We start from the raw sequence: 15,961 nt of genomic DNA on the forward strand, positions 1-15,961 counted from the left end.
GGAAATAGCATTTGATTATGAGGGAGTCAATGCTTTAGATATACAACTTGGACCACTCCTTCATCACTAAAAGATTAATACTTAGTGGAGTGGGAAACAGACCCAAGATGGCAGGGAGTTGACTGAGCTCTCCACCCAAATCCCACCAAATGCCTTTAAATAGTGACTCAAAAATTCTAGATAGCAAAACCCATAAAGTAACAAAGTGAAACAATTTTCCAGCCCAAGAAAACTTAGAAGGTCAGCAGAAAAGGTTCATTACATCAAAGTGAGAGTGGAACTCAGCCCGGCTCAGACTTCACCGGCATAGACTAGGCCCCAGCAAACCAGGAACAGGTCTAGGCATGACTAAATCAGTGGCAGCAGTGGCAGTTTCCTGACCTCTCAGCACATAAACTCCAAAGACAACTTAGAAGATCAACAGGAAAAGATCTGTCACACTTGGGTAAAAGTGGAGCATAGTCCAGCACAGGACACACCAGAACAGACCCAGCCCCAGCAAGCCAGGAGCAGGCCTTGGGAGCCATTGTATCAGCAGCAGCAGCAGCAGCAGCAGCAGCTGCTTTAGAAGTTCACAACCCACAGATGGTAAGGGAGTCAAACAACTGTTTAGAAGGAGATTACTAGCACTGAGGCAGGACTCTGTGGCTTTGCCCACACTTGGATCAGGGTCATAGTCCTGGGAAGCATTTCCAGCAGTAAGAGAAGCATTAGGACACCATAGCTTGCAGCCACAATGGAAGGGACACATTCTTCAAAGGTCCAGAGAAGAAAGGAAGGCTTCAAATCACTCACAGACAAAAGAACAGGACAGGAGAGGAGTAAACAGGGCTCCTTAGATCATACCACTTTCTAAGGACTGAAAACATACAGCTCCCTAGTACTATCTCTCAAAACAGCTTCACAAACCACTGAAGCTTGGGAAAATGTGCCCTCCACATTGGAAGAAGGGCCTTACTTTAACAAAGAGTTAAAGGTCAAGTACGAAGCTTGGAAAATGAGCAAACAACAGGAAAAAAAATCTGACCATAGAAAATTACTATGGTGACAAGGAAGATCAAAGCACATACCCAAAAGAAGAGAGAAAAATCCAAAGCTCCGACATTCAAAGCCTCCAAAAATATTAATTGGTATGAGGCCATAGAAGAGGTCAAAAGAGATTGTGAAAATCAAGTAAGAGAGATAGAGGAAAAATTGGGAAGAGAAATGAGAGTGATGAAAAAGGAGTCAACAGCCTGGTAAAGGAGACACAAAAAATAGAGTGAAGAAAATAACACCTGAAAAACAGAGTAGGCCAAATGGTAAAAAAGTAACATATATTCACTGAAGGAAAAACTACTTAAACAGAATAATTGGACAAATGGAAATAGAAATAGAAAAGCTCAGTGAAGAAAATAAATCCGTAAAAATTAGAATTGAGCAAATGGAAGCTAATGACTTTATGAGAAATCAAGACACAATAAGATAAAATCAAAATTAATAAAAAAGAAGACAATGTGAAATATGTCATTGGAAAAAAAAAACACTGGCCTGGAAAATAGATCCAGGAAAGATCATTTTAAAATTATTGAATTACCTAAAAGCCACAATCAGAAAAAGAGCCTAGAATCACCCTTCAAGAATTACCAAGGAAAACTGCCTTAATATTCCAAAACAAGATGTTAAAATATAATTCAAAAGAATCTAGCAATCACCTCTTGAAAGGGATCCCCAAATAAAAACTTCCAAGAGTATTATAGCCAAATTACAGTTTCTCAATTATCTTTATTCAGTCATTAGTGCTGCTTCTGTCTGAAGGAGCATCCTTCTGTAAGTCTTGCCTTTCCTCCAGCAGGCTGACAGAGCACAGTGGAGCATCCCACACAGAGAACCACTGTTTGTGCGTGGCTGAAGACAGTGGTGATTTTATAGCACCCCGGGCACTTTATGTCCATGAAATATGAGTTCAGACACTGCACCAGGCACTTCTTCTTGTGTTTCCACTTCTCCTCCTTGGGAGAAGGGTGCAGGAAGTCTTTTGTGAGAGGCATGTTGGCCTGGGGAGATCTTCACCACTGGAAAAAAGCTTTTTTTTTTTGCTTTTTTAGTGAGGCAAGCGGGGTTAAGTGACTTGCCCAGGGTCACACAGCTAGTAAGTGTCATGTGTCTGAGACTGAATTTGAACTCATGTCCTTCTGACTTCAAGACCAGAGCTCTACCCACTGCACCACCTAGTTGCCCCTCTCATTTCTAAAATATATAGAGAACTGAGTTAAATTCATAAGAATACAAATCATTCCCCAATTGATAAATGGTCAAAGGATATGAACAGGCAGCTTTCAGAAGTTTCAGAAGAAGAAATCAAAGCTATCTAAAATCATATGAAGAAGTGCTCTAAATCACTATTGATTAGAAAAATTCAAATTAAAACAATTCTGAGGTACCACATCACACTTATCAGATTAGCTAACATGACAAAACAGAAAAATGATAAATGTTGGAGAAAATATGAGAAAACTTAACACTAATGCATTGTTAGTGGAATTGTGAACTGACACAACAATGCTGGAAAGCAATTTGGAACAATACCCAAAGGGTTATATAACTGCGCACACCCTTTGATCTAACTATTAGTGATAGCACTACTAGGTCTATATCCCAAAGAGATCATAAAAAAGGGAAAGGACCCACATGTACAAAAATGTTGAAAACAGGTCTTTTTAAGGTGGAAAAGAATGCCCATCATTGGGGAATGGCTAAACAAGTGTTGATATATGAATGTAATAGAATACTACTGTGCTATAAGAAATGATGATCAAGTGGATTTCAGGAAAAACTTACATGAACTGATGCTAAGTGAAGTGAGCAGAACCAGGAGAGCATTGTACACAGAAATAGCAACATTGTGTGAATCACCATTGATAGATTTAGTTCTTCTCAGCAATACAATGATAAGTGAAAATACTGAAAGACTCAAGATGGAAAATGCTATCCACATCCAGAGAAAGAACTATGGAGTCTTAATGCAGTTTGAAGCATACTATATTTTCTCTCTCTCTCTTTCTATTTCTCTTGGTTTTTCCCTTTTGTCCTTATTCTTTCACAACATGACTAATGTGGAAATATATTTAAGATGATTGTACATGTATCGCCTATATTCTATTTAATGCTTTCTTGGGGGGGGGGAAGGAGAGGGAAAGGGGAAAATTTGAAAATGAAATTTTTATAAAAGTGAATATTAAAAACTAAAAATAAATAAAAATAATAATGATAAAATAATTTTAAAAATAAAAAGGAAAAGCCTAGAACTGAATAGAAAAATTGGCTTTCAAATATGAGACTCACAAGAAGCACAAAATGGTAAACAGGAAAGGGAAATCATAAGGGACTTAATAAGGTTAAATTGATTACATTCTTACACAGGAAGATGATACTTGTAACACAAATATTTTCTCATTATTAGGGCACTTAGATGGAGTATATGTAGATAGAGGGCAGGCATGAGTTGAATGTGAAGGGATTATATCTATAAAAATAAATTAAGGGCTGAGAGAGGAATGTACTGGGAGAAAGGGAAAGGGGGAGGTATAATTGGGTAAATTATCTCACATAAAAGAGGCAAGAAAGAGCTTTGTACATAGAGGGGAAGATGGGGGGATGTTAGGGGGATTGAATGAACCTTACTCTCATCAGAAATGGCTCAAAGAGGGCATAGCATACACACTCAATTGGGTATAGAAATCTATGTTATCCTGCAAGAAAGTAGGAGGGGAAGGGCATAAGAGAAGGGAGGAGGATGATACAAGGGAGGGCAAATTCAGGGAGGGAGAAGTCAGAAGCAAAACACTTTTGAGAGAAACAGGGTAAATGGAGAAAGAGAATGGAATAAATTGGGTTGGGGGAATAGGCTGGAGGGAAATACAGTTAGCAAAAGTAACTGAAAAAAATTGAAGTAAATTTCTCTGATAAAGGCTTCATTTCTCCCATATAGAGTATTGAGTCATCTTTTTAAATAAGAGCCATTCCCCAATCATTAAAGATCAAAAGATATAAACAATTTTCAGAAGAAACAATGAAAGTTATATATTGCTGTATCTAAAAAAAATCATCTAATTCACTGCTTAGAGAAATTCAAATTAAAACAATTCTGAGGTATTACCTCATAACCTATTAGATTGGCTAATAGGACAGAAAAGGAAAATAACCTATGGTGGAGGGGATGTGGGAAAAATGAGATATTAATGCACTGCTGTTGGAGTTGTAAAATAATTGAACTGATTCAACCATTCTGTAAAGCAATTTGCCCAATGGATTATAAAACCATCCATACCCTTTGACCTAGCAATACCACTACTAGATTTTTATTCAAAAAGAGATTAAAAACAGAAAGGAAAAGGACTTATATGTACAAAATTATTTATAGCAGCTCTTTTCTGGTGGCAAAGAATCAGAAATTGAGGGGATGCCCAGTTCAAAAATGCTGAGCAAACTGTAGTGTGTATTATGATGGAATACTATTTGCTATAAGAAATAATGAGCCAAATTCTCTCAGAAAAACCTGGAAAGAATTGCATGAGCTGATGCAAAGTAAGGTGTACAAAGTAACAGCAGTATTGTAACAGGTGTGAGTGACTTAGCTATTCTCATCAATATAATGATCCTAGAAAACACTGAAGGACTTATGATGAAAAATGTATCAATCCCCAGAGAAATAACTGATGGTGTCTGAATAGAGATTGAAGCATACTTTTTTAAAAAGCTTTCTTTATTTTTATTAAGGGTTTTTTTGTCTATGTTTTCTTTCACAATATTGCTGTTATGGAAATGTTTTGCATGACTGCACATGCATAACCTATATTGAATTGCTTGCCTTCTCAATGATGGAGGGGAGTGGAGGAAGGGAAAGACTTTGGAACTCAATGTTTTAAAAATGAATGTTGAAAATTGTTTTTATATGTATGTGGGGAAAATAAAATACTAAATAAATTAATTCAAAAATTAAAAAAATAATAATAAAAATAATAATTTGGAGAGTGGCTTAAACTTAAAAAATATTTCCCCTAGATTATTTTTATATATTGTTGTTTGTATGTTGCCTCATTAGATTATGAGCTGCTTGAAAGCAGAGATTGCTACTGTTATTGTTGTTGTCCTTCTTTATATCCCCAGTGCTTTGTACAGTGCCTGTCACATTAGTTGTTGTTGTTGTTGAGTACTTTGAGTCATGTGGAATCTTTGTGACCCCATTTAGGGTTTTCTTGGCAGAGACAATACAGTACTTGCCATTTCCTTCTCCTGCTCATTTTACAGGTAAGGGCATTGAGGCAAACAGTTTTAAGTGATTTGCTAAGCCAGATTTAAGGCCAGATTTGAACTCAGGATTTCTTGACTCCAGACTTGGCTCTTTTTTCACTGTGGCACCTAGGTGCCCATCTGGCACATAATAGGTCCTTAATAAGTGATTATTGAATTGTTGACTTTTGAAGCCTAGGGACCCCTTCTCAGAATAATGTTTTAAATGCATAAAATAAAATACAGAGAATTGCAATATTTTGTTTAAAGTTCACTTATAATATATTAAGAACTTCTGTTATCTATTTTTTTTTAACTTTCAATGGGTAAAGTTGTAGAACTTGGATTACCCATCTGCTATCTACAAATCTCACTATAAGGTCAAATGGGCAGTTGTAATGGGGACTTTGAATCATGTCTAAATCACTAAACATAGAAGCAACTGACTTCTAGGAGAAGACATTCTACATTTCCCTTCAAGATTAGTGGGAATAGCTGCTTTTCATTGTCTATATAGTGAGAATTGACTGTGTCTTAGTAAACTGTGACACTGCGACACTGACTCACTTTCCCACACCATCCAGAGAGAATGAAGATCCACATTCACCTACAGCACTGTGGCCACAAACTGACTGGGTGGAAGGAAGGATTCCCTTCTCTTCCCAACCTTTTTCTCCTGTAGCTCTAAGAAACAGGCCTGGTGTTAGGGTTTGATTTTGTTTTGTTTTGCTCCACTTTGTGCTAGGCAAAGGGAGTGGAATCTCTATTAAACCTAAACTCAAACCATGGAGACTTTAGAGGCAGGAAGTCAGGCACAATGTTGCTACTAGCCCAGGAAGAAAATACTGAGAACAGAGGGTTCCTGGGATTTGAGCCCAATGAGGGCTTGCGACTCAGAGACTGGGATTGTTCTATATTGGAACTGAGCTAACCTGTGAACCTAACCTTCTCCTACTTCCAAGAGTATCAGATAGTACATGGGGTGCTTATGCACTAGGTATTGGAACAGGTTTATTTGTATGTTTATTCTTACTACTCTTTTTATGTAAATATACCTTTAAAAAAGGGCATCTATTAAATAGTTAAATAGAATTGATGGCAGAGGACCTCTCCTACATTTGAGAGAACATTATTAGGGGCTGAAGCCAAAGAAAGCCTAGACACACAAAGCCCTCTTAAAGTTACTGGACAACCCTAGAAAAGACAGAAATGCAACATACATAGCCTTTAGGTAGTGGTTCCAGGCTAGTCACTATTACATAACTTTTTCCATTGTTCATTAAAGAAGTCTTTTTTAAAATGTTTAACCACTTTTTTTCATGGTTTATACTATGAAGCAATCTTTTTATACCTGTAAAAGAGAGAAAGATGGAGAGAGAGAGAGAGATGGATTGATAGGTATATAACTGAAATATTGGCATTAAAAAGGAGTTGCTGTTTCAGGGAATAGTCTGAGATCGTAGAAATCCCCATCCAATTCCCTAAATTCAATACATTTACTCTCTTCCTCCTATTGAATTTTAGGACAAGCTATTATACATTTATAATGTCTATCTGACTTAGAGGAGCTAAAGAACTAACTCAATGGGCTATCCATCCAACTGCATATCAGTCTAAATAAAATATGTTATCTTTTTTTCCCTTTTATATATGCCAGATATTTTGAATCAAGACTTCTCTAAAAGAAAGGAAAAGTATAAAGCAATGAACATAGGAAAGAAAGGACAAGATATCATTGGATTAATGAATTGTACATTATATGTTAATATTCTCTGTACTAGTATAGAAGATTATATAATCCCTCAGACCAGCTGTCAGTGCTAAACACAGTCTGGGAATTTCTTTGACATATTATCATCAATATGATGGTCAGATAATTTGGAGGAATCAAACACTGTCGTAGGAAATCTGCTACAATACACTGGGCTATCAGGACAACTATTACCATTTGGAAATATGTCATAGTAATTTTTGCTGTCTACACAGAATGCACAAAATGCACCATTTTATGGAAGCTATGGGTTACACCTGTCTAATTTTTCAACAATTCATCATTCAATTCAATTTTAAGTTACCAGTGTCAATATAGACTCGGGAGAGTTGAAGGACATCCAGGCAGATTTACAACATCCCCTATCAGGCATAAAGATAATATATTGATCACCATCACTACTATACCAGGGAGCCATTAATCATAGAGGATCAGTTCTAATAATCTTCCTATAGCCTCTGCAAAGCTGAACATTCTGAATACTTATAGAAATGGTCATAGGCCCCATTGTTCAGGAAGTTAATGTAGTTGTTCATCTTTTCAGTTTACATTCTCATTCCATATCCACTGTATACTATATTAATCTTTACATTGGCTAGTGAACCTCACTCCCAAACTGAACTACATTTGCAACTTTCTATATGCCATGAACCCCTTTGACTATCTGGTGAAGCCTATGGACCACTTGTAAGAATATATATTTAGATGAATATATATATGTGCATATATAATGTATATATATAAACATATATTTTAGATGGATACAGACAAAAAGATAGATACAGGGACAGAGAAAACAAGGAAATCAATTATACTGAAATAGTCATTAACATTTTTATTAATATAATATTTAAATATAATATTAACCATTAATTTGTTATACATTTAGATATATCACATGCTCATAGTGTATTTTCTATAATATATTACTTATTTTATGATATATTAAATAATTTAGATTAAATAAAATGTATGTGTTAATAGTTGATATGTGATATATTAAATAATATATAACATTAATGTGTAAATATAGTATCTAAAAATGCCATATAAAATATTCATACCCTAAACTCTTGTTCATCATCACTAACTGTGAATTTTGAAGATTATATTGGTCAAATTATTTCCAATAGCTAACATGGTAGCAATAGAAATATGAAGCTGAAGAAGGTACAGTGTCCAGTATACAATATAACTATCTTTTTTAAAAAATTGTTACTTAAAGTTCTGAGTTCCAAATTCTACCCCTCCCTTCTTCCCTCCCCTACCCCCTATCTGAAATGGTCTATGAATGAACACAAGTGCTCTTTTCTGCCTTGGAACTGTGAGGATGATTCCCTCTCCACCACCACCAGAAGCTTCACCATGTCAGTGCTCCTCCTTTCCACCCAGGACTGCGACTCAGATCCAAGCATGGCAAAGCAAGGGAATCCTGTCTCAGTGCCAGCAAAGAGATCCCTGAAATCCCCTCTGATCAGTCATTCAAATCCCCCTTTGTCTGTGGACCAAGAGCTCTGGAAGCAGACACAGCCCAGGGCCTGTGCTGGGACTGAGGCCAGACCGAGTTCCTCTCTCATCAAGGTCCAACAGACCTTTCCCACAGACCTTCTAAGTTGTCTTTAGTGTTTGTGGGTTGAGAAGTCTGGCCTGTCCCAGGTTGCCCCATCTTTGCCTGCTCGGCCCAAGCTGAACTGCGCTCCTCTACCAGCCCGGCACAACAGACCTTTCTAATCAACTATCCAGGTTGTCTTGGTCTGGATATTTGTTTCACTCTGTCTTTTTGTGGGTTCTGCTGTCCTAGAATTTGTTTAGTGTCATTTTTACAGGTATTTGAAGGGGTTTGGGGGAGAGTTCAAGCAAGTCATTGCTTTAACTCTGCCACCTTGGCTCCACCTCCTCTTTTTTTTTAATAGCCATCGTTTGATGGGTTGAAGGACCATGAGAGCACTCTTGATGGAGCTATAAAGTGGTTTAACTATTCTGGAAAATAGTTTAGAATGATGCTCAACAATGACTGCAACCCCCTTTCCCTTTGATTACTAGGCATATATTCCAAGAGGACCAAAGACAAAAAAACCAGGAACACACTATATTTTTCTGTAACAATATTAATGGGAAAATAATAACATGAAACTAATTTTTCAGTAATAAAATAATAGCTAATCTTGACCCTTGGAAAATAGTTGAGGAAATGCACCAGTTTCCTTTTATTGAAAAGTTGGGTAGAACTTCCAGGTGCCAAGATGATGGAGTAAGTAGTAAGTCACTCTCACTCTCCTTTATAGACTTCTAAAAATGCAGAAAATACCACCATAGAAAAAATCCAGGGATAGCTGAGCCAGCAGAAAGATAAGATGCAGGAGTCTTTTAGCCCATGAGATTTGGCAGATTTAGGGGAAAGGTTCCATTCATTCTGGTGGAAGGGGAGCAGTATGGGATGGGAGGCATCCCAGAAAGCCAGTGGCAAGCAAGCCCCATCTCAGAAACCAGTGGAAGATTCTGAGTCCCAAAGTGGTGGAGCAGGCAAACACCAACACCAGGAGCCCCTGTGGCATAGCCGGGGAACCAATAGACTACAGCTTGGAGAAACATCACTTGCACCAGTGGTCCAGTGTTCTCCAGCAGCTGAAAATCTCTATGCTTCAGCACAACTCCAGGCAGGCTGATATCCTCTAGGAGCCAAACCTCCCCCAACTTCAGCACAACCCCAGTGAGCAGGCATCCTCCAGGGGCCAGACCACAACCCCCACACACCACCCCCAGAGCTTCAGTGTAGCACAAGGGAAATGTAGAGAAGAAAACCACCTGGCCTCAGCACACTACAGACACCACCAATAGGACCCCAGCTCAGCACCAGGTATGCTGCCAGACCTCTACAGACTCCTGCTGCCAGTCCTAAGGCCCTCAAAGCCAGTGACCAGGCCCCTCACCCCCAGCACCAGAAACTTGGGGCAGTGCTCCCTGTTTTCCAGCAGGAGAAATCAACTTTAAAAGTCAAGAAACAGGAAAATATCATGAGCAAGAAGCAGGAACAGACACTGACCATAGATTTTTTTTTTTCCCATGGGGACAGAGAAGATCAAAACGCAAATTCAGAAGAGGAGAAGATTGTCAATATACCTACATCCAAAACCTCAAAGGGAAATATGAACTGGTGTCAAGTCCAAAAAGACTTCTTAGAAGAGTTCAAGAAGGATTTCAAAAGTCAAAGAAGAGAGGTAGAAGAAAAATTGGGAAAGAAACGAGAGGTATGTAAGAGAGTCAACAGCTTGAAAAAGGAAGGACAAAAATTGAGTGTAGAAAACAATTTATTAAAAATGCAATTGGGTCAGGAGTGCACCTGCAGAGGAGGAGGCAGGCAGCTTCATGCGCTCCAAACCTGTTCTGTGGCTGGCAGACAAGGGCATGGGGAGAGGGAGACCAGTTGTCTCTGCACATGCTCACAGTGGCAGATCTCTTGAGATGTGAGGTGTGATTCTGGACTGAGCAGAGCCCTTGTGAGGCTGACAAACAATATCATTTTAAGGTAGATGATGAAAATGCATACTAGTTGTCTGTCATTGAGGGTTGTGAGTTTAGAGGCAGGTGCTAAGGATGAATTGCATATTGTTGAAGCAGAGGCACTGAACTATGAAGACAATCCAATTAAAGTACATCGGCATCTTTGAAAATATCTGTTCAGCCTACAATTTCTCTAGGTGGCTTTGAAATTACACCATCAGTAGTTTTGAAGTTGAAATGTGGTTCAGGGCTGGTACATGTGAGTGCCAAGCACCTAGTAACACTGGAGGAAGATGCAGAATCAGATGATAAAGAAGAAAATGTTACGAAACTCTTAAATACGTCTGGCAAATGATCTGCTCCTGGAATTGGTAGGAAAATTCTATAGTGATGATGACTATGATGACAATAAGGAAAATGAAGAAAAGACACCTCCAATGAAAAAAACCATCATGGGCCCATCATGTCAAAGAAGACCAAGAGAATGCTGAAGGAAGAAAACAGATTTTTTTTAATGAGGATTGGTAATTGCAATATTACCATGTTTCTGCTAAAGATAGGATGATTTGCTTGCTTTGTGATGCTGCAATATCAATATTTTAAAAACTCAATACTTAAGAGCATTATAACCCTCATAAGGACCACAAATATTTTAAATTAGAGGGAGAGGCACAAAAGGTTGTATTGCAGAAATTAAAAGCTGAAAAGCAAAGGCAAGTCTTTCAAGTAGCAATAAGACCTGAAAATAATGCCACTGAAGCAACTTACAAGATAACATATACTCAGGGGAAAAAAAGGGAAGCCATTCAGTGACATAGACACTGTGAAAGAATGCATTTTCAAAATTGTAGGATGCTTGGACCACCACCCTTCCCCCTGACCCCCCCAGTGTTTCAAAGTACAAACAACTGCCTCTTTCAAGGACAACCATAATTGATTGGCAGCATGAATTAGCCTTCAGATTAGCAGAACAACTTCATGCAATGCTTTGAAAAGAAAATATGTATTATTAAATCACTTTGGGTGAATCATCTCATACTACTGACTTGACACAGGTTTTCTATTTCATTCAGATAATAACAAGATTTTCTTTGCTATAAAGAGTTACTCACTTTGGGCACTCTTTTGAACAGAACACAGAGAATAGATATCTTCAACTTTGAAGGTAAATGTCATGAAGTTGGACTGAATTTGGCAAATTTAGTGAGTGTATATATAGATGGTGTACCTTCCATGGTTGAAAAAACATGAAGGGTTTATTGTACAGATTTTAAAAAGCATTAACAGAAAAAAATAAAATAAAATAAAAATGCAATTGGTCAAATGGAAATAAAGTCCACTGAGGAGAACTCTTTAAAAAGTAAAATTGGCCAAATGGAAAAGTAGGCACAAAAGATTACTGAATAAAACAATTCATTAAAAATTAGAGTTTGGCAAGTGGAAGCAAACAACTCTATGAGATATCAAGAATCAGTCAAACAAAATAAAAAGAATGAAAGGAAAAAAAGAAAATGTAAAATAATTCATTAGAAAAAAAACTGACCTGGAAAATAGACTCAGGAGAGATAATTTAAGAATTATTAGTGTACCTCAAAGCCATGATCAGAAAAAGAGGCTGGATAACATCTTTTCAAGAAATCATCAAGGAAAACTGCCCTGAGGTCCTGGAACAGAGGGTAAAATAGCCATAGAAAGAATCTGCTGATTACCTCCTGGAAAAGATGCAAAATAGAAAACACCAAAGAATATTGTAGCCAAATTCTAAAATTATCAGGTCAAGGAGAAATTACTGCAAGCAGCCAGAAAGAAATGATTTAAATATCATGGAACCACAGTCAGGATTACATAGGACCTTACAGCTAGTATATTAAAAGATTGAAGGGCTTTGAATATGATATTCTGGAAGACAAAGGAGCTTGAATTACACCCAAAGATCACCAACTCAGAAAAATTGAGCATAATCTTTTAGAGGAGGAGATGGACATTTAATGAAATAAGGGACATCTAAACCTTCCTGATGAAAAGACCAGAGGTCGACAGAAAATTTGATTTTCAAATACTAGACTCAAGAATGACATAAAAAGGTAAACAGGAAAAGAAAAAAAACCAACACATTATTCAATAAGGGCAAACTGTTTACACCCGTACAAGGGAAGATGATATTTGTAACTCTGTAGAATTCTATTTTTTATTACATTTAGAGGAGTATACATAGACAGAGTGGGTGGGTATAAGTTGACTTTGATGTGATGTTAAAACAAATCTAATTAAGAGGTGAAAAGGGATTGCATTGGGGAAAAAGTAGGAGGCAGAAAAAGGTAAATTAAATCACATGAAGAGACACAAAGATCTATTGCAGAACAGAGAAAGAAGAGAGGGAGATGAACATTGTTTGAACCTTACTCTCATCAGATTTGGCACAAAGATGGAATAACACACTCATTTAGGTATAGAAATCTAACTTAATCTATAGGAAGTAGGAGGGCAAGGGGGGGAAAGGGAGGTGTTTGGTAGAAGGGAAGGAAGAAGTAGTAGTGGAAAAGGGAAAGAAAAGGAAGGGGGCTGAGAGAAGGGAGGGCAGAAACAGGGAGGTGGTGGTCAAAAGAAAAACACTAGTCAGGAGGATAAGGAAAAAGGAGAGAGAAAAGCATAAATGGGGGGAGTAGAATGGAGAGGAAGACAGAGATTGTAATCATAACTGTGAATGTGAATGGGATAAACTTCCATAAAAAGAAATAAGATAGCACAATGAGTTAAAAGCAATAAACTTAAAATATGTTGTTTACAAGAAACATATTTGAAGCAGAGGGAAACACATAAAGTAAAGGTAAAAGGCAAGACTGGAATATATCATGCTTCAGCAGAAGTAAAAAAAAAAAGCAAGGGTAGCAATCCTGAGCACAGGCAAAACAAAAGCAAAAATAGATTTAATTAAGAGAGATAAGGAAGAAAACTATGCCCTGCTAAAAGGTACCAAAGACAATGAAATTATTACTAAACATATATGCACCAAGCAATATAGCATCCAAATTCTAGAGTAGAAGTTAAGGGAGTTACAGTAAGAAATAGACAGCAAAACTGCATTAGTGAAGGAACTTAACCTCTCCCTCTCTGAACTAGATAAATTTAACCACAAAATAAACAAGAAAGAAGTTATGGACATGAATAGAATTGTTGAAAAGTTAGATGCAGTAGACTTCTAGAGAAAAATGAATGGGGATAGAACAGAAAATAAGTTTTGCTCAGCAGTACATGTCATGTACACAAAAATTGATCATGTACAAGGGCATAAAAACCTCACAATCCAATGCAGAAAGGCTGAAATATTAAATGCACACTTTTCAGTTCATAATGCAATAAAATGACATGTAATGAAGGGCCATTGAAAGACAGACTAAAAATTATTTGGAAAATACATAATCTAATCCCAAAGAATGAGTGGATCAAACAATAAATCATAGAAACAATCAATAACTTCATCCAAGAGAATGACAATAATGAGTCAACATACCAAACTTTATGGGAGGCAGTTAAAGCAGTTCTTAGGGGAAATTTTTTATCTCTAAATGCTTACATGAATAAAGTAGAGAAAGATGAGTCTAATGAACTGGACATGCAACTAAAAAAGCTAGAAAAATAACAAATAAAATATCAGCAAATATATAAGAAATTAGAAGTTCTGAAACTCAAAGGAGTAAATAATAAAATTGAAATTAAGAAAAATAGTGAACTAATAAATAAAACTAAGAGCTGGTTTTTATGCAAAAAATAAAATAGATAAACCTTTGGTTAATTTGGTTAAAAGAAAGGAAAAAAATACCAATATCCAAACTTATAAGGATGAAGTCACCACCAATGAAGAGGAAATTAAAACAATAATTAGAAGATATTTTGCTCAACTGTATGCCATTAAATTTGACAGTATTAGTGGAATGGATGAATATTTATAATAATATAGATTGCTCAGATTAAAAGAAGAAGAAATAAAATACTTTCCATTTCATAAAATGAAATTGAAGAGGCCATCAATGACCTTGCTAAGAAAAAATCTCCAGGGCCAGATGGGTTTATAAGTGAATTCTCTCAAACAATGAAGAACAATTAATTCCCATACTACGTAAATTATTTGGGAAAATAGGCAAAGAAGAAGTCCTACCAAATTTATTTTATGATACATGTATGGTGTTTTTACCTATAAGGAAGAATCAAAACTAAGAAAGAAAATTATAGACCAACTTCCCTAATGAATATAAAGCAAATATTAAACAAAATATTAGTAAAGAGATTATAGCAAATTATCATGAATACAATACACTATAACCAAGTAGGATTTATACCAGGAATGCCGGGCTGGGTTCAATATTAGGAAAACTATCAGCATAATAGAACATATCAACAACAACACTAACTGATATCATATGATTATTTCAATAGATACCAAAAAAGCTTTTAACAAAATACAGCACCAATTCCCATTAAAAGCACTAGAGATCATAGGAATAAATGCAGTCTTCCTTAAAATGATAAGTAGTATCTATCTAAAACCATAAGCAAGCATTATATGTAATAAGGATAAGCTAGAAGCATTTCCAATAAGATCAGGGCTGAAATAAGGATGTCCATTATCACCAAGGTTTTTCAATATTGTACTAGAAATGTTAGCTTTAGCAATAAGAGAAGAAAAAGAAATTGAAGGAATTAGAATAGGCAAGGCTATCTCTTTATGCAGATGATCAAATGATACTTTTAGAGAATCCTAGAGAAGCAAGTAAAAAACTACTTGAAATAATAAACAATTTTAGCAAAGTTGCAGGATATAATATAAAACCATATAAATCACTGGCAATTCTATGTATTACTAACAAAGTCTAATAGCTAGAGATAGAAAGAGAAACTTCATTTAAAGTTACTGTAGACATTATAAAATGTTGGAAGTCTACCTCCCAAAACAAACCCAAGAACTATATGAACACAATTACAAAACACTTTTCACAAAAATAAAGTAAAATCTAAATAATTGGGAAAAAATAGCAGTTGCTAATGCATAGGCCATGCTAGTTAAATAAAAATGACAATTCTACTGAAATTAATTTTCTTATTCAGTGCCATACCAATCAAACTACCAAAGTTATTCATAGGGGCAGCTAGGTGGCACAGTGAATAGAGCTCTGGCCTTGGAGTCAGGAGGACCTGAGTTTAAATCCAAACTCAGACACTTAACACTTACTAACTGTGTGACCTTGGGTAAGTCACTTAATCCCAATCACCTCACCAAAAAAAAAGGCAAAAAAAAAAGTTATTCATAGAGCTAGAAAAATTAATCTAGAAAAGCAAAAAGTCCAAAATATCAAGGGAATTTAGGGAAAGAAATGCAAGGGAAAGTGATCTAGCCATACCAAATGCTAAATTGTATCAGAA

The 15,961-nt window shown here is 36.4% G+C and overlaps 1 protein-coding gene across 1 annotated transcript; it reads right to left on the reverse strand.

Annotated features, from left to right (window-relative positions):
* Positions 1–1,775: 1,775 nt before the first annotated feature.
* Positions 1,776–2,030, reverse strand: LOC114051767 (40S ribosomal protein S27-like). Its single transcript, XM_027874183.1, has one exon. The coding sequence runs from the start codon at positions 2,028–2,030 to the stop codon at positions 1,776–1,778; it is 255 nt and encodes an 84-aa protein (XP_027729984.1).
* Positions 2,031–15,961: the final 13,931 nt, after the last annotated feature.

Source organism: Vombatus ursinus, unplaced genomic scaffold (assembly GCF_900497805.2).
Source record: "Vombatus ursinus unplaced genomic scaffold, bare-nosed wombat genome assembly UNPS02014805.1, whole genome shotgun sequence".
Classification (NCBI taxonomy): Eukaryota; Metazoa; Chordata; class Mammalia; order Diprotodontia; family Vombatidae; genus Vombatus; species Vombatus ursinus.